The sequence below is a fragment of the Octodon degus genome, unplaced genomic scaffold (assembly GCF_000260255.1).
Source record: "Octodon degus isolate 3935 unplaced genomic scaffold, OctDeg1.0 scaffold00001, whole genome shotgun sequence".
NCBI classification, from domain to species: Eukaryota; Metazoa; Chordata; class Mammalia; order Rodentia; family Octodontidae; genus Octodon; species Octodon degus.
Window position 1 is genome coordinate 13,610,108 of NW_004524577.1, and position 23,213 is coordinate 13,633,320.

The window sequence follows — 23,213 nt, forward strand, 5'->3', positions numbered from 1 at the left end:
CATAAACGCACAGCACTGAGTAATAGTATAGTGAGCAAGATCTATATGAGGATGAGCGTCGTCAACTTTTTGATCTGAAAGGAGGCTTCAAATGCTGACTATATACATTGTTTATATACATAAGCCCAGATTTATAGGTCCAAAGACTCTTGACATTATTTGCATTAAAAAGAATTTGTGAAATATTTCTTATGATTATATTAATAAAGAAAATTTAAGTTATACAATAGAACGTTTGGGATAATTTTATTTATTTATTTATGTATTTATTTATTTATGTATTTATTGTATTTTAGGGAAGGGTCTACAGGGTGTTCAGGGTCTCACTACTAGACTGGACTTGTGGTGATCTGCCTGTTCACAGCTTCCCAAGTGCTGGGATTACAGGTGTGTGCAACCACGCCCAGTCTCAAATGCCCTCTTGGCGCACCCTGGGGGTGGGACCAGCACGGCAGGCCTACAGATCAAACCCCTGACCCCTGCGCCTGCTTGCAAGTGCTTCAATCTGCTGAGTTATCTGACAGGCCCTAATTATATTTATAATAAGTTATAATATATAAGTAATAAACCTCTAAGTCATTAAGATCTAAAAAATGTGAAACATAGAAATCCAAGAAACTCCACTGAAAAGAATTAAAGATGTATTAGAGTGATACGTGCAGCCCAGTGAATTCAGTATTACAAGTGTACTGAAAACTTCTCAAAACATGTGCTAATTCAATTTGCGTAAAAGGAAACAAGATCAAGGGAAGTTACGATGGAAAGAACGAAGAAGCAAGACCTGCTTGAGTATTGAGACTCGGTTAAAAGCTATCACAATTGAGTTGGTGTCATATTTGTGCAGAAAAGAGACCCCAGAGCTGTGAAATGTATACAAGGGCCTGGAAGGGGTTTAAATACCTGTGGAGAAAGAGTATATTATGCAGTATGTTAACTGCTGTGTTCAATGATCATGAGGCAGAAAAAGGAAACCTGAACGTCCTTACAAACCACACATAAAATCTTTTCCTTCTAAATTATAATGGAGGGGCTGGAGAGATGGCTCAGTGGTCTAAAGCACCTACTTAGAACAAGCTTAGCAAAGCATCAGGGACCACGGTTCGATCCCCCAGCACCACATGCCAGCCAGCCCCGCCCCCTGGTGGGCTGAGCTGGCCACACACACACACCACCCTCTCTCTCTCTCTCTCTCTCTCTCTCTCTCTCTCTCTCTCTAATAAATAAATAAATAAAAAAATTTAAATTATAATGGAAAGAAAAAGAGTAAAGTTTTTATAATAAATTTTAGGAGAAGATCCTCATGACCTCAGAATAGGAACTTATTCTTTATTAAGAAAGCGTACTCTACAAGAGGAAAGCTGAAACATTTCACAGTATTTAAATAATAACCTCTATTCACCAAACTCCATTACAGAGAATGACAAGACAGCACCACAATGGCTGTTTTTAAGACACATGTAAGTGACAACAATGTTAGGATCCAGGAATGCAAACTACAAAGAGCCCAGTAGAAAACCAGGTGAGTCACGTGAAGAGTCTCAGAAGAGAAAACAACAAGAGCCAGCACATTCACGAAGACATCACGGATCTCTCCAGTGACAGCAAAAGTACAAATGAAAACCATGATGCAATCTGATTGCCTATTGGATTAGTTGGCAAGGATGTGGAGTAACAGGTACTATAATAATACACTATGCAATTAGTGCATCAATATAAAACCAATTTATTTCAAAAAGGTGAATAGCTTTACTTCCTACGACCCAGCACCAACAAGCAAGCACAAGACCCTTACAAACAAACAAACAAACAAAAAACCTGAGACCTTGCCCAACATTTATATACAACCAAATGGATTTTTAAAATTCTGCTGTATTCATAAGAGAAGATGAACAGGTTACTGTAATGTACCTCAATATGATTTAACTTTATTTATTTTTGTATTTAATACAGCATCTAGAAGATCTCACTACGTAGATCAGACTTGCAGTGATTGGCCTGTGTTCAGCCTCCCAAGAGCTGGGATTACAGGCGTGCACCACCATGCCCAGTCTCAATTGCATATCAGTGCGCCCTGGGGGCAGGGCTGGCATGGCAGGCTGGGGATCAAGCCCCCAGCCCCTGTGTCTGCTTAAGCAGGCACTTTAATCCAGTGAGTTATTTGGCTGGCCCTGATTTAGCTTTAAAAGTATGAATATACTGACTCTTTTAATAAAACAGAAACAATTGTATGTATCAAATTACAAGTATATGTAAAAGCAAAGAAGGAACTAGGTGATGTCATTGTTCGATTCTGGGAATATATTTGAGGGGAATGATGGGAAATATAATTGCAAACGGATACAAAGTGGGTTTCAGATTGTAATGTTTCATTTCTAAATCTTTATATGAATTTTATTAATACTATATGGGTTGTTTACGTATTTAGTGCAGGGTCTACAGGGTCTCACTACACAGCTCTGACTCATAGTGATCCTCCTGTTTGCAGCCTCCCAAGCACGGGGATTACAGGCACACGCCACCACGCCCAGTCTCAGTTGCCATCAGCATGGCATGCCAGGGATTGAACCCCAGTCCCTGCACCTACCTAAGCAGACACTAATACTACATATTTTAATTTGCATACTGACACATAACTCTTGTATGTATGAAACTTTTCATAACAATAAAGAATTATGAAGGCTCAGGAGATAATTACATTTTTAATTTTTGGAAAATTGTCTTTGACTATATAATATTCCTTTTATCGTCAAAGAGAAATTGATTTATTTATATGACATTTTTCTTGGTACACAGGCCCTGCATTTACTCCCCAGTACTGGAAAAACGAAGAAAAATAGAATCAAGATGTGCCAAAGCAGAAAGTGAGTGGTAGAGTCTGATGCAGCAGGGAATCATTGTTATGCATTACAGGTCAGTCCTAAAGTTAAAGCAGAAAGCACATGGACAGAAATATCTGGAAGCCCATTACAGCAGCCAAGCAGTGCAGTTCTGTCCCTTGGAGCCTGCCAAGGTGGTGCACTAAAGACACTGTGTAACCCCCACGGCCTCACCTGGCCCACGAGCCTTGCAGGGGACTCTGCACAGTGCTGGGAAGCACTGCAGTAACTTTCTAAAGAACCACCTCATGATTATGATGTGTCTCTAAAGTCAACCTTCAAATAACACTCAAATACAAACAAGTCTTTTCATCCTTTCTCTTGCTTTCTTCAAAATTATTTATTTCTCCAGATCCACGATAGTCACATATTACTTTATTTCTGAAAGTGAACTATCACGTTTGGTTGTAGCTCTCCCACTTTAAATTTAATAATTGCTTCACTATATTTGTTTATGTGAGTATCGCTTTTTCATTACTTGCTGCATGGTTGATTTTTCTCCTACTAATATTCAGCAAAGCTGAGGTAGTAAGATTCAGAAGTATTGCCTTCAGATTTAAAAAATGGCCAGACATGAGAATATTCTTTATTTGTTTGTACGTATGGAGTATCCTGCAGTAGGAGTAGTTGACAAATAAATGACCAACTAGAAAGATGAGGTCTTGGAATGTCATCGAATCACTCACTGTTTGGCCTCCCAACCATTACCCTGAAATTCAGTTGTTCCCTCTCTGCCTTACTGATTACCGAAGTCTCTAAGTGGCCTTAATGTCAAATCGAAGGTGCTAAATTTTATAAAAAGATCAATTTCCACAGCATTTTTACTGCCGAATACATTTTTTTTAAAGGATGCGTTAAATTGGAGTCTGTCTAACCCATGATGGCTAACAGGTTCTTTCTGAGAAGCAAACACGCAGAGTGCCTGTGTGAATATTTATCTGACAGTAGCTCACAATACTAGATTATTACAAATGGCAGGGACACCGCACTACCAGTGAGATGACACGGGAGAATGCATCATCCGAAGCAGGTGGCTTTATAGAATATTGCTATTACTGTACCTACTTTATTCTAAAAAATATGGGGAGCCAAGCTCATCTGTCATTTAGCAAGACATTCACCTGCATGGCACCTCCATTGCTCAGACTTCCAGAGCTCTGTGAAAACCAGCTTTCCTTCTTCGTAGTATTCATATGTGGCAGTGAGTGATTTGGTAGTTTGTATTATATATATATATTAAAAGGATGTAGGGGGCTTGATAAGAAAATAATTCTATGTAAACTGAGAATTAATAGAGGGAATTCCCCCATGGTTTTAAATAATGTTTTGCCCCCATTGGCCATGCAGCCTCTCTCAGAAGAGGAGTAAGGGGCCCTAGGTAATTTATCTAGGTCAAAACTTCAGGGGCTTCTTTCTGCCGCCAGTGTATCAACGTATTCCTTGGAAATTTGACTATGATAAGTATCAAGAGAGCGACATGCGTACAAGACCAGGGCTTGGTCCAGGATGGCCCACAGAAGTTTTCTGGAAGAGTTCTCTGCAGTCAGAATGCTGCGGTGTCTCCTCCTCTCAGCCTCACGCGATGGCGGCTGGGTCTGCACTGTCCCCTTGGCTGGCGCAGGCTGGGCCGCATCTGCAGACTCTGACACCCGCACAAGTCCACCCTGCTCCCCAAGCAGCTGTGGAGCTCCTGCCTGCTGAGAAGGAACTACAATAAGCAACACAGTGAGGGTATTTTTTTTTTTAATGCCTGTCCTCACTGTTATGCAACTACAACAAAGGTTAAAATTGCTTTTTGTAGATAGGAGCTGCTGAAAACAGTGTAAAAACCACTAGGTGACAATGATGTTACATTTAAAACACCTCTTTAGAAATATTTCAAACATTTCACTAAAAATAAATCTCTAGTCATTGTATGATTATATCATTTATTGTATTTACAGTAAAAATGAGTATTATTTTCTGTTTTAATTTTTTGAAAGTCTCTTTTGACGTTTATGTTTTTTTTTTTTGTTGTTGTTGTTTTGTTTTGGTGGTACCAGGGATCGAACTCTGGACTTGCCAGGCAAGCACTTACTCCACTGAGCTATCTCCCCAGCCCCTGTGATTATGTTTTTATAAATGATTATCATGCTCTGTACCTGAAGCTTTTATGGGGATGAAGATGAACTGAGAAACCTGATTTATAGCAAAGAAACATTGAGTATGATTTTATTTTTCGTTTACCTAACATAGCTTGAATACGGATCAAAATGGTACAATTAGTACAGGTGTTTGGTCCAAGCAAGTATTGTAGCCTCCGTAGTGCTTGCCACTGTTTTCTCTCTTTTCTATTCTATAGACTTCCAGGGGCTCTTTCTCTAACTGTTCTGATGCCTGGTGGCCTACACAGCCACATTAATCTTCCTTTACAAACCTCTTCTCAAATGTCTTACAAACACTGAACCAGTCTCCACTAACAACCAACTTAATTATGAGTCCCTTCCAGGCAGTTTTCTCAATAACTCATTTCATTACTGCTCAATCTCACCCAGCATTGAGTTCATACAGGTCCCAGGAAGATAACTGGGTCTGCTGTGGGGAGGGCCACAGTGCTGTGGCCTTTGTGGCCTACAGAATTGCCCTCAGCAACTTTACTCACTTTTTTTTTTGGTGGAACCAGGGATTGAACTCAGGCCCTTGTGCTTGCCAGGCAAGCACTTACTCTACTGAGCCAGCTCCCCGGCCCAAGCAAATAGCTGGGCTTTAAAATTTGGGTGTTAGATCACAGTCGCAGAATTGTCAGGATAAACTTCTGTTTTGTTTTACTTTGCAGAACCGGGGGTTGAATTCAGGACCCTGTCCTTGCCAGGCAAGCACTTATTCTACTGAGCCACCTCCCACACCCCTTTACTCACTTTCTTAAAACCTTGTTTGTCCCACTGTAAAATGATAACACCACCAATATTACAACATAGTGGCAAAGTTAAATGAACAGCATAAGGAACTGCAAGGTGTGTGTAATAATAAACACTCAATTATATATTTGCTTGGATTACAGTGTCACTTTGTTCCCAGTCTTGTTTTGGTTGCTACTTTCAACATTCTAAACTTTCGAAGAATTTGAATGGAGATCCAATTGCCCTAGACATTTTCGTTTCTGAGTAATAAAATGTTGATGATTACTGACTGCTTCTCCTACATTCCTGTGTTTTTCCTGTAGGACTGGACTTAATCACTCTCCCTAAGTGGGAGTAAAGTATTACAGATGTGTTTCATTTAAAGGAATTTCCAGTTGGCTTCATAACCATTATATCCTCAGTTAATATGGGAGATAAAGAATGGATTGGCATAAATCTCTCATTGCAACCTGGAGTCACCCTTACAAATTACACTGTGTTCATACCTGGGAGCTCTGTTTTGGCTTTTGTCTTTTAGAGTGTGTGTGTGTGTGTGTGTGTGTGTGTGTGTGTGTGTGTGTCTCAGCTGCTACCCTTTTAAAGGCATGTCTTTGCCTTTTATGTATTTATATCAAATGAAGTGTTAGCTTTAAAGATAGACCTGTCTGGTCTGCTACCATATTATGTGACTGATCATTTATCTATGTAATTCTTTGAACCAAAAACTCCTTAATGAAAAAACAGGGATTGTATTGTTCAGTTTTATTATTTTTTGTGTAATGATGTATATAAAATCCTTAATACATAATAGTTACATAATAAAAGTGGCCACCTTTTCATACTATATTGTCTCGGCCTGTGGAAATTACCATAATATAGAATGGATATTAAATTAAATTGAATCTGATAGCACAGTATATTTTAATATACTAAGAACGATAAAGCTGCTACTAACTACATTTACTATACAAATTTAGGGGTCTTCTCTGTTGTTTATTGCTCTTTTTTATTCTTGGTCAAGATCTCATTTGAAAATGTAAGGCCCTACTTAACTGCAAGCAAGCTTATAGTAGTGAAGTAGTTACTTTCATCTGCTAAAATTAATGTACACAAAAAGTAAGAATTTTGACATTTATCCTTCATGCAAGAGGGCAAGCTGAGGCTTTCAACAAATAAGTGACTGGATGAATTTAGCATTTTAGGAAAGTAAATACAAATTTAACATTTGAGAGAAGACAAAGAAAAAATCAAGATGACTTTTAGATTTTTGCAGTTTCCCTACATGGAAGTAGGCAAATCAGGTGGAATGTTAACTTGGGAAAACCCTAAAATGGGAATCTGGTGCAGACACATGACTGTGAAGAGGAGTGGCGCTGTCTGAAAAAAACAGTCCACAGGGAATTTGGGACTCAAACAAATAAGTCAGCAGAAAGAGAAAGATTTAAAAAGTTTGGAGATGAAAGATAAGATGTTAGTGGAGGAGATATAATTTTGGTAGATTTAATTTAAGGTAACATTTGCTGTCTTTATATATCAAAAATTATTTCCTGTCATTTAAATCTGAAGACAGTATTTTTGTACATAAATGAAAATCTTATGAATGTTCTTGACAAGTGAAATCTATTTTTGTTTAGTTATATTTGGAGCTCTATGTGTTCAGTTCTGTTCTGCAGCAGGTACATTGCTTAAAATACACACCTTCAAAACACAAAACAGAAGTGATTCATTCATTGGCTACAGATCTAGCTTTCAACACACATCGGGGTCCTCCTCATTGAGGAACGCGTGATTCTCTTAATGCACTCAAGTCCTATCAAGCATCTCCTAACACCTTTTCCTCCCTACCCTAGGGCATGCCTGCTGTCTCACAGAGCATTTTATTCCTGCCTTCACTACTGTGCAATCTTGGCAGGGAGAGGCGAGGTGCATGCCGGGGAAGGATGATCCTCTATGATTTTTTTAGTTTTTCGATGTTAAATTAATGACTGGATAAGATGCCTCATAACCATCAGAAGTGCATGATGGTGTTTCGCATCACAACAGAAAAGATGGCAGGGCCGATGCAGTCCATTAGAGTTTGTGCAACTTCTACAGATAGGTGACATTGGAGGCCCCTAGTAAGGAGACTGTAAAGAAGTACAACATAATGACAGTCAGAGAACCAGGAGTTCTGAGTCACAGACACCATTAGCTCTGGGGCTACCAAGGTTTTCATGCACAGGAACCACTTGGATTACCTATCTGCTCCAACAGGTTAGCACTAACAACCTCTTACTCTCCAAATTTAGTTGACTTAATTTGCCAATTTGGGATAATCCATTACACTCCATTTCTACTAGACTTTTGTTGGTATGTTATGAAAATCAGAGTGGAGATTCCTCAAAAAACTACTAGATTGGAGGTCCACTCAACCAGCTATTCCCCTCTTTCCAAAAGAACTGAAATCATCATACCACAGTAATGTATGTGCACCCATGTTTATAGGAGAGCAATTTGTCGTAGCTAAATCTGGGAAACAACCCAGATGTTGGGAATCAATTGACAAATGGATAGAGAGGATATGGTGTTTTTACACAATGGAGTATTATTCAGCTATAAAAAAATAAATTCGAGGCTTTTGCAGATAAATGGATGTAAGTAGAGACTGTATTGGTAAGTGAAATAAATCAGACCACACATGCAAATGTCACTTCGTCTTGCTAGTGTGAGAATCTGAAAGAGTAAATAGAGTTTAGAAGGTACAATAGATACTGTGAAAGGGAAAGAATTGGTTTAATGAGAAGAAATAAGCAGGATGAGGAAAAGGACTAAGGAAAGAAAGGGAAAAGATATTTATGGATATATGCAGGATAATTTGCATAATTGTACTGCTGCTTTCTACTGATCTTTTTTTCATGTATTCAGTACAGGCTCTCCAGGGTCTCACTACACAGATTGGACTCATAATGATCCTCCTGTTTTCAGCCTCCCAAGTGCTGGGATTACAGGCACATGACACCACCCGCAGGTCTCGACTGCCATCTCAGTGAGCCCTGGAGGTGTGGCCAGCACGGCCTCGAACCCCATCTACTAGTCTTTTGAAAGAAGTAGTTAATTCTTAATTTTTTTCTTTTTATTCTTATAATTTTTTTCAATTTATTATAACTTTTTGTTGTTTTGTTTTCTTCTCTTTTTTTAAAAATCAATTTGCATGTTTGTATCTTGTAACCTAAACAACTAATTTTAAGATAACACCATGCAATAATGAAACTATTGTTAAATTGTTACTTTGTTTAGTGAAATTTTGTATTGTTTTTAGTGCTGTTTTTGGTTTTATTACTACTTTGTACTCTTTAAAAAAATGAAAATAAGGGCAGGCAAGATGGTTGAGTGGACTAAGCGCCTGCTTAGCCAAGTGCAGGGATCAGGACTCAATCCCCGGCACCACATGCTGTGCTGGCCTAACCCCGGGGTCACAGAGACCATGGCGTGCACCTGTAATCCCAGTGCTGGGGAGGCTGCAAATAGGAGGATCACTATGAGTCCGGGCTGTGTAGTGAGACCCTGTTCCAAATACATAAAAAAATAATAAAAATAATCAATTTCGTTGGTACAGAAGCGCTATAATATTTAATAGCTGGAATGGCTCAGGCACCAACAAATCTCATCTGAACTGACCAGCCAGAATGGACACTGCTGATTTCTACTTGAACAGATCCACCATCAGGGATGGTATCAGTTCTCATCTGCCTTGTTTTAATTCTGCAAAGGCATAAATCCTGGTCATAAGATACTGCTCTATAAGTGACCACTACGGGCTAAATTACATCAAAGAGCATCAGTTTTACTTTCAAAAGTTTACAACCTAGCACGGTGTACCTGAGGAATAGAGAATTAAAAGCAAAATTTCTCCTTTCTCTGTTACACAATCCCTGCATCTCCTACATAACATGCTTCCTCCCCTTCACTAAGAATTGAAAAGACAAGGAAGGTTTCAGGCTTACTTGAAGATGTTAAGAAGAAAGAAGGTCCACCTGAAGGAACAAACTGCTCATCTTCCATCACCCAAAACCTTCTGTGGTGTCCATGCAGTGTAAGATAAAAAACAATTCACTTTGTGGGTAGGCTTATAAGTGCGAGGAGCTATGGGAGAGTGGAAGGTAAGCACCCAATGGAATACCAGAACTAAAAAACCTCTGGACTGGGTTTCCAAGAAACACAAGCTAGAAAAGGTCCTTGCTGTGTCCTTTTATCAAACTCATCCCAAATAAGGTTTTATATAAAGGAAAACTTAAGTTTCTATCATCAACATGTAGAGGAATTGTCTTAATTCAAAGCTATAGATTATGAAAAGTTATTGCAAAGAACATTTGTAGCTTTGGCAGCAAAATCTTTTGTCTTATAAGAAATTATACAAAATAAACACAATGATGTGTGTGACAGTTAGCAGTCTTTTTTGTGGCGGGCTCAGCCTGCCCCGAGGATGGGGCTGGCGCGGCATGTGGTGCTGAGGATTGAACCGTGGTCCCCCTAAGCTTGCCTAAGCAGGTGCTTGAGACCGCTGAGCTATCTCGCCAGCCCATAAGTTAGAGGTCTTTATTTTCCACTAAATGGGGAAACCATAACAGAAGAGAGCCACAAAAAGGGAAAATCCAGAGCCATTTAACCATTCCTTTCTGGCTTTCTGTAAAAGCCAGTGACAATCTCACGACATAGAATATTTGTATATAATTATGTTTTCCTTGCCAGAAAATGATAAGGGCATTGCTGTCAAAACACACTGCACAATGTTTCTTAATCAACAAAAGAGGAAAAAAAATGCATTTTACAATTCTTAGGTGTGATTTGTCCTTCCATATTGGATGTTAATTTTTTCAACGAGGGCATGACTGTCAAAATTATAATCAACTCAGAAGAAATAAAATAAAAACTATTGATTTGTGCCCCAGATAGCCTTTCAGAAACACATCTATGCAAATGCTTCAAGGCTCAACTCTCTTTTGTTTTTGATCCTTAGGCCAGATGCATGAATCAAAGACAGAAAATCTCTTTGATGTTTTTCAAAGGATCTAGCATATACTCATAATGGAATTTAAACTAGGAGGACAGCAGTAGAGCTCCGGAGGCCTGGGTGCCAGGATGGCACTTCTGCCACTGTTGCCCTCATCAGACACCCAAAGGGACCTGGGCATCTTTTTCCAAAAGAGCCCGGAGGAAGCTGTAAAGTGCCCTGTGGTGCAGTCCTGTCCTGCAGCGAGCAGTCATTTCAAATGCATGGGGAGGAAAACTATTTCCATCAGTTGAGTCTTACAAAAGGATGTTAGTCACCGCTGTCGTTATCAGGTGCAGGGTTCAGCACCACCCTGATTGTTGCTGCCAAGGGAAGGGTCTGCCCCTGTTCTAAAGCGATTTAAAATTTAAAACAATGGGAGAGGGATGGTTCACTCCAATTTCAACTGCAGAGGAAGAGCAGTCATAATTTTGAGAGTGGTCCCTTCCTGTTATCTGCATCCATAAAAGAGTATGTAGGTGGTGCATGAGTGGGGCTTTCTGTGAACATTAGAATCGAAGTGTTACCAGGCTGCTGCGGAGTTGTACAACACATTTCATTAAACACACCTTTCAGTTATTTGGAATATTAGTCATCTTTCAAGAAACAAGACCCTGCAATGCATTCTAGTAAAGTAGTCTCAATAAGAGAAAACCAGTACATGAAACTCCAACAAGAATATTTAATGGTATACAAACAAGCAATTAGAAAGCAGTATAAATCTCTTCTTGTTAGGTGAAGGCTCTTGCCTCTTACACAGGAGATACAATGCCATCTGGTCGCCCTCAAAATGCCTCACAGAGCAGACCCAACCCTTCCATGAAAACAGTGCAAGAACTGATTTTAATTATTACTTAATACCCATTGCCCTCTCCTGTCAAAACGTGCTCCACACAAACAGTCCTGAAGGTGGGCAGCTTGATCTCATGGATGGAACTGTTAAGGACTACTGATTTTTCAAAATTCTGTTTTATTTTTACTTAATGTTTTATTCATTTTAATGAGAAAAAAATAAAATAGCAATGAAACACTTTCAAAAACAGGTTAGCAGGAGAGTTACAATAATTAATACACTGCACATTGTTGTCTTCATGGTAGTTATTCAGAAGACAAGATGTAGACATGAATCTTGTCTAAACATTCTTAGTGCAAACTTCTCATTAAACTGAGAGAAGGTAGCTGTATATCTATCCTAATTATCTAACTTATATGTGTGTGTGCATGTGTGTGTGTGTATATATATATATATATATTTTTTTTTTTTTTTCTCACCACAGAATGGTTAAGGACTACTGATTTGCCAGAGAATTTCTAGTTCTCTCTGTGTACCTACAAGGGTGGCTTGGAGTGCCTCAGAGGACAGCTGGAGCACCAACAGGCTTCGGGAACAGTGATGCAAAGAGAAGCGTCGCAAAAAATTGTCAGAATGCATTTTGTAAATTAGGTTAGCATGATTGATTATACCAGGCCACAATGTCTCATGTAGCATTGAACTGAACTTTAATTATAGCTCTCCTTGCCTTATTGTGCTTTTGTGCACCTCTTTCACGTCTGGATATTAATCTCTGGAGGTAATTTAAAAATAAAATGGGGCCATTATCTTTACATTGTTTTGTGTACCTAGGGTGATTTTGGCTTCATCCTTTTTTTCTTAAAGGAAGAATCTAAAATTGTTTAGTTTTCTCCCTGACTCAACCTATCCCAGTGTTTTTTCTTGCAAATTTTGACTTTATTTTTCTTTAGAGAGGCCGCTTGAAATATTGTAGGATCTGAAAATTATACAATTTTGGGTTCTCCCTTTAAGAAACAGTATAAAATTATGACTACAAAACTGCCATAAATGCATGAGTTCATTTTGAATAGAAAAACAATCATAGTCACTTGCAAATTTTTAAAAGATGAAATGCTATAAATATCATAACATTCCTAAGAAAATACAATTTCACTTTGTTAGTCAACACATCTATGCTTTTCCACTGCTTTTTTGGAGGCAAAATCTTTATCACTCTCTAATAGGTCGATGGTTTTATAATATTTCCTATAGAGAAGAAAGAAGATTCAGAGGTTTTTTTTTTTTCTCTCTAGCTTCATTCATAGAGAAAATATTTGTTGTAACTTACAGTTTTGAAATATTTCTATTTCACCATTTGTCACTCATTATGTTACAGGCAGAAACCGTTCTTGTCAGAGTTGGGAAACTGGCCACCAGGTTCAGAGCTGGGCTGGGCGACAGAGCATTCTGCCCAGAGCAGTTTCCACCCCTACAGCGCAAGCAGCATTTCTCTCCCGGTCACCCCATCCCTGCTCAATCAGTGCCGCGGATCCCAGTGACACCTCAAGAAGCCCTGTGTCAGGGAATACCTGTGTGTCGGTGCAGCGCGAGGGCTACATGTATTCCTGGGTTTATTTCTATAACAGAATGGGAGTGATACTGAAGTCCCACAAATGGCATGAACCCAAACTACTATCACCACCAACTGCGTGGTCAGGTCTCACAGGTGGCCTTGCGCATTTATCCCCTCCCCATGCCCAGTGCTGCGAACACCCACTGAGTGAGCCTGCCCGCATGACCTGGTCTTGCACACATTCATGTTATTTTTGGCCTTGCTGTGTGAGCATCCTCCTTGCTAAACCCGCATCTCAGCAGTCACAATACTGTAATATCTTCCACCCATTTCCATTCTCCATTCTCCTCCCCAGTGCACCCAGAACACCTGAGAACTGTGTCATTTCCCCAAACCTTAGCCCATCTTTTGCTCAGAACCCTTCAGGTGGCTTTGTGCTGCAATGGGCGACGTGACCAGCGCTGCGGTCACTTGGAACCCCAGACTGCTTTCCTCTCCTGTATTATTTCACTGTTCCCTAAAATGAATTTTCTGTTGCACTCAATAATTTTCCTAGATGTTTTGGATTTAATTCAAAGACCCCTGTCATTGACTTTGCCTCACATCAATGCCTTTTTTTTTTTTTTTTTTTTTTTTTTTGGGGATTGAACTCGGGCCCTTGCGCTTGCCAGGGAAGCGCTTATTCCACTGAGCCATCTCCCTGGCCCCTGCCTCACATCAATGCCTTTGCACGATGTAATTTCTCTCTCTTTTTCCCTTCATGAAGTGACACCTATTATCCAATCTTCTGTGCTTGTTTCTCTTAGAGGTTTTGTAAAATACGCAGAGCCATCCACGATAGCCCCCTGCACTGGAGCACAGGCAGTCTCTATATGAACCAATATGCACAATGTCGATTGTCATTCATGCAATGTTTAAATAAAATGTCCCTGTTAGTGTGCATATTTCCAAAAATATTGTAAGTAGATTTACTCCAACTGCAATCAATCACAAGGCACTTAATTTAGAACTGCAAGGAAACTTAAGAAAGACTTTTTCCCTTTAGCATGTGTGAAATCTTGTAAATGGAAGAAGATAAGAACAAAAATGACTTCTAATAGAGGACTCCAGCTCTATGCAGTGATTATGTCACTGGTTAGTTACTAGACTAACTCTGTGTCCCACTGAATGGCGGGCTTTTATGACACTGTTGTAACTGCAGCCTCTAACCATACTTCTAGCAGCCAGTTACCCGAAGACCTGAATTCTGAGTGGTTGGAAGTTTTCACAAAGGGGCTAGGAGGTGTCCTCAACAGTGACAAAAAGATTCCAACACTGATGAGTGGTCTGGATGGAAGTAAGAAGTGAAAGCGAGCTGAACAGCCAGGATACGATGCAGGATATTACGGTCCTTTTCTGAACACAGCAGTGTTCCCAGGACACAGAGGTGGTGGAGATAGAAATGTGGGTATGCTGTCAACTACAAGTTCCAGTTTCTCCACCTCCTACAAGAGTACCACCAAGGAGTTGATCATATCATCATGAGGTTAACTGAATTACTATCCAGTGACTGGACCTGGTAGGTATCCAAAAGTTTTACTACATTCTCTTTCAATGGATCATACGTTGATAAATTCGATAAGCTTAATATTTGTTGTGTGTGCTGGCCCCGCTTCCAGGGTGCGCTGAGATGGCAATTGAGACTCTTGGGAGGCTGTATACAGGCGGATCACTATGAGTCCGATCTGGTAGTGAGACCCTGAACACCCTGTAGACCCTTCCCTAAAATACAAAAAATAAATAAGTGAAAAAAAATGTTTGTTCTGTGGGAGTTTTGTTAAAGTCCACTTTTCTTTCTTTCTCTTTAAATGTATGTAGTACAGGGTCTAAAGTGTCTCACTACACAGATGGGACTTGTAGTGATCCTCCTGTTTTACAGCCTCCCAAGCACTGGGATTACAGGCATGCACCACCACGCCCAGTCTCAACTGCTGTCTCAGTGTGCCTGGGGGCTGGGCCTGGGCAGCACTCTGGGGATTGAACCCCTGTCCCTGCATCTGCCTAAGCAGACAGCTTAATCCGCTGAGCTATCTGGCCAGTCCTGAAGTCTACTTTTCATTTCTCCCAATCTTCTTCAATTATGATGATGGCTCTAGAGCATGTAAATGTATTCTTAGCAGGAGGTCAGTGAAAAAACAGCTTTCAAACATGTAAAGCGTAGTTAAAATAGGTAACAACAAACTAAATTATCATCTTTTTTTCAGACTGAGCTACCACTAATGATAGTTTCAAAACAGCAATCTCAGTGACCATCCGCAGTTTCTTGTCAGGCCTGCAGCACACCTTGATTACCTGTGTATATTCTGCGCAGTTCGAAACTTAATGTTGAGGCTCAGCAGGAAAGGATGAAGCAGAGGCATAGATGGTCTCATGGTGTGATTTATAATAAAGGGAACCTTTTCTAAGAAATTTCATCTGAGAGTTAAAAACTCCTGTGAGGTTTTTCACCATCAACTCAGCATGGTGCTATTATTTTGTTATTGAGACACTTAAACTTTTGTTTCTCTTACCCCATACGGAGGAATCAATAGTCTAAAATTAAAGGAGAAAGTAGCAGCTTTTGAGTGTGGTCTGCATTTGGTACCGAACATTTTAAAGGTTGCTGCCGGCACAGGAGTGCTGTAAAGTATAATCTACACACTTTTTTCTGTTCCCATGATGTTATGTCAGAGATCCAGGGATATCTGCCAAGTTCATACAATTTTCTTCTCTCTGGAAAGTATTGTCTCTCCTTATTACTCTTGGGGTTGTGCATTAATAACTACTTTTATATTGTGTGAACTCCCTCTCTCTCCTGGCCATTAATGGCTGACCTGACAAAGAGCGTTCGGTGTCAGACCTAACGTCCAAAGAGCTCCTTCCTCCCTGTGGTTAGAGGTGACTCAATAGTCCAAGGCATGCAGGCAGTTGAGAACATAGTACCCTCTTTCTGTCCCTTGTATTTCATGCAGGCAGTCCACCCCAGTGCACTGTAGCACCCACACCATTCTAACCAGCACCATGCCAAACCCATCAGTGGGCTGCATCAGTAACCACACACCCTTGATCCCAGCACCACACACCCTAGTTCCCGCCACCTCTGGAAAACCACACTTATGACTGCATGAGGCTTTGGGGAAACATCTGGACACAAACCATACCGTAACCCATCACCAAATCCGGATGGATTGTTCCTGCAGGGAACTGACTGTAAGGCTTTCTATACTGTATCAACTTGAAAAGTTTAGAAGCTTAACTAAGTAACTCAGCAGTTCTACATCCTGGGGTGGAGAGGACATGCCCTTATGGCTCTAGGATGTTGTTCGTTGTCCCAATTTGAGAAGTTTAGGAGTTTAAGTGACTTATCAAGGACCTCATTCTGTAAACACTCGGAGCCTATGCAAGAGAAGGGCACAGAGATGGTGTGAGTGCTGTACACACCCAGGGATGGGAAGCCTCCAGACAACATGAGGGAGGAAGACAAGCTGGCTCCTCCATCTCCCACTCTGCTCTTGTTGCTTTCGCTGCGCCATGCGACCCTGCCCTGGAGCCCACTGGTTATGGACTGCAATCACCACAAATTGTGAGCTAAGTAAACCATTTTTTCCTTAACTATGGATGTCAGATGTCTTTTCCTGGCAGTGAGAGAAAAGCAATGAATACATGGGCCAGCTCTCTGCGCTCCTTCTCTTCCAGCTGAGACCTGCTTGCTGACCCCAGAAAGATGAGACGGGCTCTATTTCAGGGATTCCTAAATGCTGTTTCATCTCCGAGGGATGCTGTTCACAGAGGCAGCTCGTCAGCCTGAACTCCACTTGATCTAGGCATTACCCATCCCAGGAGTGCTCTGCTTCAGACGGTTTCCCTATCTGCTCTACCTGAGGCACCAAGCTCTCTCCATCTTGGCCACGGGGCCTCTCACCACCTCACTGCTTTCTTCATCCATGTGTGTTAGTTTCCTGTCTCCTTGTTCCCGAATCTAGGCCCATCAAAGCCCATGTTTGATTTGACATCTAGCCAAGTCTGTCTCCAGGACTCAGAACAGAACCTAGAATAAGACAGAGGCTCCGTACGAAGGAGTGCCTGAATAAGAAAGACTAGATGTTTTAAAATGAGAATTTAAAAAATTCAGTTTGTGTGATTCTAACATTTTCTTAAAAAGTCAGGCAACCCCTTTGCTAGATTTCTGCTTTGATGATATAACCCTTTATTTAATTTATGTATTTAGTACAAGGTCTCACAACACAGATCAGACTCCTACTGATTTTTCTGTTTTCAACCTCCCAAGCCCTGGGATTACAGGTGTGTGCCACCACGCCCAGCCTCAATTGCCCTCTCATCATGCCCTGGGGTTGGGGCCAGCATAGCATGCCGGGATCAAACCTCGGTCCCTGCACCTGCCTAAACAGGAACTTTAACCTGCTGAGTTGTCTGGCTGGCCCAGAATGTAGCCCATTTTGCCCATGTTTATGTAACATCTTTGGGCTTTAGTGGCTTACTCTTATCTATGTTGTATTCCAGTGATTCGTTCACTGTAAACTGAATTGTACATCAAAGATTACAATCTGCGTTGCCAGCACCACTGTCTTTCCAATTTTCATATATGCTGTATAAATTATTTCATTAATAACAATGTTGACTTCTGTTACCCAAAGTGTTTTTTTCTCATTTTCAATTGTTACAAATTTTTTCTCTTTAAGCCTGTATTTGGAGGACAAATAAGAGGTAATATCCATAAAATCTATGCAGTCAAAAGATTTCCCAGAAATTATAAACAAAACCACCTTCTTTGTGGCTTTTTAATTCGTTCATTTAACATGTATTTATTTTGCAAATATCATGTCTCAGGCAAGGGGCTGTAGAAGTAGAGCAAGTCCCATTTATTTATAGGACTAAATACACTCCCTGTTTCTAATTTTGCAATTTGAATATTGTCTAAAGCTTTAATATTGATGCCTGATGTGTAAGAGATACTAAATGAACACATTTTGTGTGTTCCAGTAGCCATGGGGTTCTGTAGTTAATTTTTCTTCACTCTTGCACATTTCAGCATATGGTTTATGTTTAAGTAATAGCAAGATCTCTAAAAACTAACATTTACCAGGCATTGATACACTCTTAGTGGCATCTATCAACTGTGTTCACTTTTCATTAGGATTAAGTTTTGATTGGCGATTAACCAGCCCATACAACATCTATGTTTTCAGTGTCCAGCATGACAGAACATGTCCTCGAGGAGTCTGTATTTATTGAGTCATTATTCACAGAACACATTCAGGAAGCCAGTGAGGGTGCTGTCAGTGGTTGAGTGAAACAACACTTAGACCAGGAAATGGGAAACCGTAGTGGAAAAAGGAAGACTAAGTCTCTTCTAGGGTGATGATCTGGCATTTGTCAGCTTGATGTGACATTTACAGTGGACTTCCTATGAGTACATGACCCTAGAAAGTAACCTGGAAACTCTCTTTTACAAGCTTGAAAGTATGGTAGAAGAAATGGACACAAGGACTAGAAGACATTGTCCCCAATGGAATGCTGCTCACCTCAAGAAAGAAGGGAATGCTGTTTGATACACACTAAAGAGTCCCTAGATAGGAAGTGGGGATGCTCAGAGGTACCCCATTTTTCTGCTTATTCTAGACATTTTCATTTTGTATGCTTATCTCATACCTTTCAAATAATGAAAGAAATAGTAATGGTATGTAACTGATAGACTAGTCTTCTGGTCTTACGTCATTACTGAAGTTTATATTTGTCATCTCTTTCTGAAATTTATGCCATCTTTGTTATGTCTCGGGAGAATTCTCCAAATGTATAAAAAATCACATTATGTTTACAATCATTTCAGATATAAGCGTTTCTAAATATAAGAAAACCTCAGGACAAGTTGATATGAAAAAGCAAGCTATCTAAGGGGCATAAATAATGGTAACAGTACTCGCAGTGAAAGCTTTCCTCAAAATGCTGTTGTGTAAATGCACCGCTTAAATTCTGCTGCAAATGGTATTTGTCTTCCGCAACGAGCATCACCTCCTCCATTCTGGTCACGTGAGGGCTTGAGGCTTAGTTTCATAACCAGCCCATTCACCTCTTGCTCACAACACATTTCTCTAGGGTACTTACGTATTCTTCGTACACCTCGTGAGCAGGAGGAGGGGGCGCCCTGTATCCTGGCACAGTTGGTGCTCCCCGAGCTCGAGGGGTGGAGACACCTCTTGTGATGGGGGGTACTGGCAGGGCTCCTCGGGTCACAGTGGTCCCTCGAGGGGTGAGGACACCTCGTCCAGGAGGTGGGGGAGGAGGAGTGGCACCCCCGCGGCCCCTAGGAGAAACAGATCACGTACAGATGAGAAAAATGAGAAGAGAATGGTAACAGATAAGAATTCACATCTCACAGCCTTTACACAATGGGAAAAAGCCAAGCTGCTGTTTCTCTGCATATGCCTGCATGATTTTAGTAGAGATTATTTAAAATGTAAAATGTCTGGCTTCCATACTAAAACACATTCTGTAAAACTATGATTTCTTCTCATGAAAAGTATTGTTGTTTTCTAAGACATCACCACAACGCTAAAGGAAAAGAAAAACCAGGAAACATACACCCGCTCTGATGACATTCCAATTTGCCAAGAACAACCAAATCAGCACACTGTGGACACACAGCTCACTGAACCCTCTAGGAACCGAGTTCACGCCTGACAGTCCTTCCATGTGGTGGGTTTTTGATCGTGGTGCACCATGTTGTCATTTGCACAACAACTGTCTGTACTTTGATAAAACATGTCACCCTCCGCATGCTATCACTGTGCTAATATCGTAGCTACATCGGGGGTCACTTGCACTCACAGCTCCAGTGTCACTGACTTGGCATCATCCCCTGACCTGGTACAACCACGCACACACGTTATTTTTCTGAAGTTATCAGGGTGCTGGTGAAATATGTTATTATTCCCCAATAAAATGAACAGCCTCTGCTGTAGTTCTTGACACAAACGTAAGCTGCATTAAAAGTATGAGATCAAATTGGAGACTTTTATGGTATTCTGAGCATAGAGAAAATTTGAGTGTTTCTCTGACATCTTTGGGCAAATGAATGGTTATTTCACTTGTTATTATATAAAGAGTGAATGGTTGGCCTCCCGAAAGTAGTGCTTTCAGATGGAATGCTAAATCTTTGGGAGAAATGATGATCACAGGATGTCAACGACATCCCTGGCTGCATCCACATAGGGGACATGGGTTATGTTTTCTGCTATGAACCCCAGAGAGCTGGCTCTTTGTTTCCTGCAGAAAATGAATTTTTAGAAGCAAAGAGTAAGAATGCTGGTAGAGCTTTCAAAATTGTAAATACATTATAGAGCTGTGGCATAGAAAACTTATCAGAGGACATAGTAAGCGAATTTATGTTGAACAGCCTCCTGGACCTGAGGATACAAAAGAACCAGAAATCCAGCTCTGGCTTCCTGTATGACAGCTCAGAATACAATAGTCTACATTAGTATAATACCACAAAACTGATCTCTGAAAAGGCTAGAAATACCAATGGCACCTTCTGCGCATCTACCAGCACTTATCTTTACCCTGAAAAGCCAGACAAACCTGCTGCCATGTTTTGCCTCTCTGCCCTACCTGCCTGATTATTTTGGTATTTTAGTACTTGCAGAAGGGTCCAGGGTTGGTAACACAGAAGTCCATTAGACTATGTGGTTATATAATGGAGTAATTTTGTAAATGTTTTAATTCCCTAGGTATGAAGTCTATTTTTTCTAATGTTGAAATGAATTTTTTTTTTTTTTTTGTATTTAGAACAGGGTCTCACTAAGTAGATTGGAGTCATAGTGATTCTCCTGTTTTCAGCCTGCCAAGTGCTGGGATTACAGACGCACACCACTGCGCACAGTCTCAATTGCTCTCTCAGCGTGCCCCGAGGGCGGAGGCGGCACAGCACACCCAGGATAGAACCCTGGCCGCTGTGCACTTTAGTCTGCTGAGCTATCTGGTCGGCCCAGAAATGCAGATTTCTGAACATGTAGCAGTTCTTTCTGTTATACATTTATACGATGCTCATATCCACTGCAACCCTTCATGTCATCTTTCATCAACGGACCCCAGCTCAGCTCAGGAAACCCCAGTCGGCTCCTCACCTCCTGCACATTCTGTACTTCCTCTAGAATGAATATTCACCCTGTTGCTGTCTCCTGCCCAAGACTCACACCCCCATTTCAGAATACTGTCTGGGGATAAATCTGCAGAGTTAGTATTTTTCTCTTTATCCGCCTTAGTTCCTCAAAGAACCCTTCCTGTGCTTGAATCTTCGTCTGCTACTCAGCCCTGAACCGCTGCACTCCATCTGTTCCTTGCTGTCACACCGTGTGCGACTACAGTCACTGGGCTCTGCACCTGCTCCTTCCACCTGCCCCGGGCTCCTGGCTCTCTGGTCACGTACAGCAGTATCTGGAATCTTTCCCCCAGGCCTCCTCCTTCCTCTGTCTCGCTCCTCAGATCGCTTCCCCTCTGCTATTCATGGGAGTCCCTTTGGCTTTGGGCATTTCCAGTGTCTTCACTTGTCTTTCCTTCTCTCACGGATAAACCATACAGTCCCCGATTCTAACAGTGGCTGTTTACTCCCTAGCTGCATGGGGGCTGGGCTTTCCCTTAGGTTCCCGGGATCAGAACGTTCCATAACCTGCCTCTATAACAGAGTAATACAATCCCAAAGTCCAGACTGTTCCATCAGCCTGTTAAACAAATCTCTAGAAGCAGAAAGCCTCCACTGATTCAGAGTCCAGCTGACTGGCATCCACCTCTCCGTATGCATTACTTCACTTAAATTAATTTCTTTCTTTCTTTCTTTCTTTCTTTCTTTCTTTCTTTCTTTCTTTCTTTCTTTCTTTCTTTCTTTCTTTCTTTCTTTCTTTCTTTTTTTTTGCGGAACCGGGGATTGAACTCAGTCAGACCCTTGCGCTTGCCAGGGAAGCACTTATTCCACTGAGCCATCTCCCTGGCCCCAGCCATCTCCCCGGCCCCACTTAAATTTCTTGACAAGCCTGTCAGGCAGCTGTTCTCAGCTACTATAAACAATGATAAAAAAAAAGGCACATAGAGAAAGTGCCACCTGCCCCAGGTCGCAGAGCTTGGATTAATTACAGGGACAATTATATTCTTCATTTAACTTAATCCTCCACCAAATCTTAGTTGATAATTATATCAGTCGCCAACTGGGCTAGACACGAGTCATTTTTGTCTTGAGTCTGTCTTCTCCTGCAATATCCAACTGACATTAATTCCTGTAAGTTTTCACCTCTAATCTGGCTCTACCTCTACACTGAGGGGTTGTTCATTTCTAGGAGCCTTGCATAATGGACTTGCTTTTCACTGGCATTTGTGTCTTGAGCCGGCTTTCTCTGTCCCTTTGTCTCTCTTCCAATCACTCAAATTCTCATGACCCTCTGCTTCAGAAACAAATATGATTTCTCTTCATTTACAATTCAATAGTTCTATGTTTTAGTTCTCACTGGAGTAAACAAAAGGCTTGCTGTCCCTTACACTTCACTCTCCACAGCTTTTTCTTCCTGAGATCTGTAGTGATGGTGTGCACACAGGTGTCTTATATTTTCATTCTTCAGTTTGTGTAATAAAGTATCATGGTAATTTATAGATGTAATGCTTTGTTTGTTCTTTGGTTTTCATTGTTGTTGGAAGATTAGCTACCATAGACATGTTTATTAGGATGTAAATTCCTTTAATTGAACATATTTTCAAAGCATTATTGAAGTTTTAAAACATTTTTGGTACCATTTTGAATGAAATGAGCCTGAATAAATTAAGAAAATAATAATTTCATAAATATGTACGAATTAGTATGTATTAATTCATATGTCCCAAAGCTCAGGTAAATATGATTTTCTGCTTTATGAAGCTATTTGTTTATTTATTTCTAATTGTAGATACATTTACTATGTTGTTTGAATTAGAAAATAACAAAGCTACATTCAATTTACTTTCATTAGTGCTAACATAATTATAATGTCCATACAGAGGTGAAAGTGAGGCTTAATTTTTGATA

The 23,213-nt window shown here is 40.6% G+C and overlaps 1 protein-coding gene across 1 annotated transcript in view; it reads right to left on the reverse strand.

Annotated features, from left to right (window-relative positions):
- Khdrbs2 (KH RNA binding domain containing, signal transduction associated 2) overlaps positions 1-23,213 on the reverse strand; it is a 451,883-nt gene that overhangs the window by 165,349 nt on the left and 263,321 nt on the right. The window contains exon 6 of the mRNA XM_004623186.1: positions 19,271-19,469. Coding sequence (XP_004623243.1) covers positions 19,271-19,469 — 199 coding nt within the window. The remainder of the gene's footprint in view (positions 1-19,270; positions 19,470-23,213) is intronic.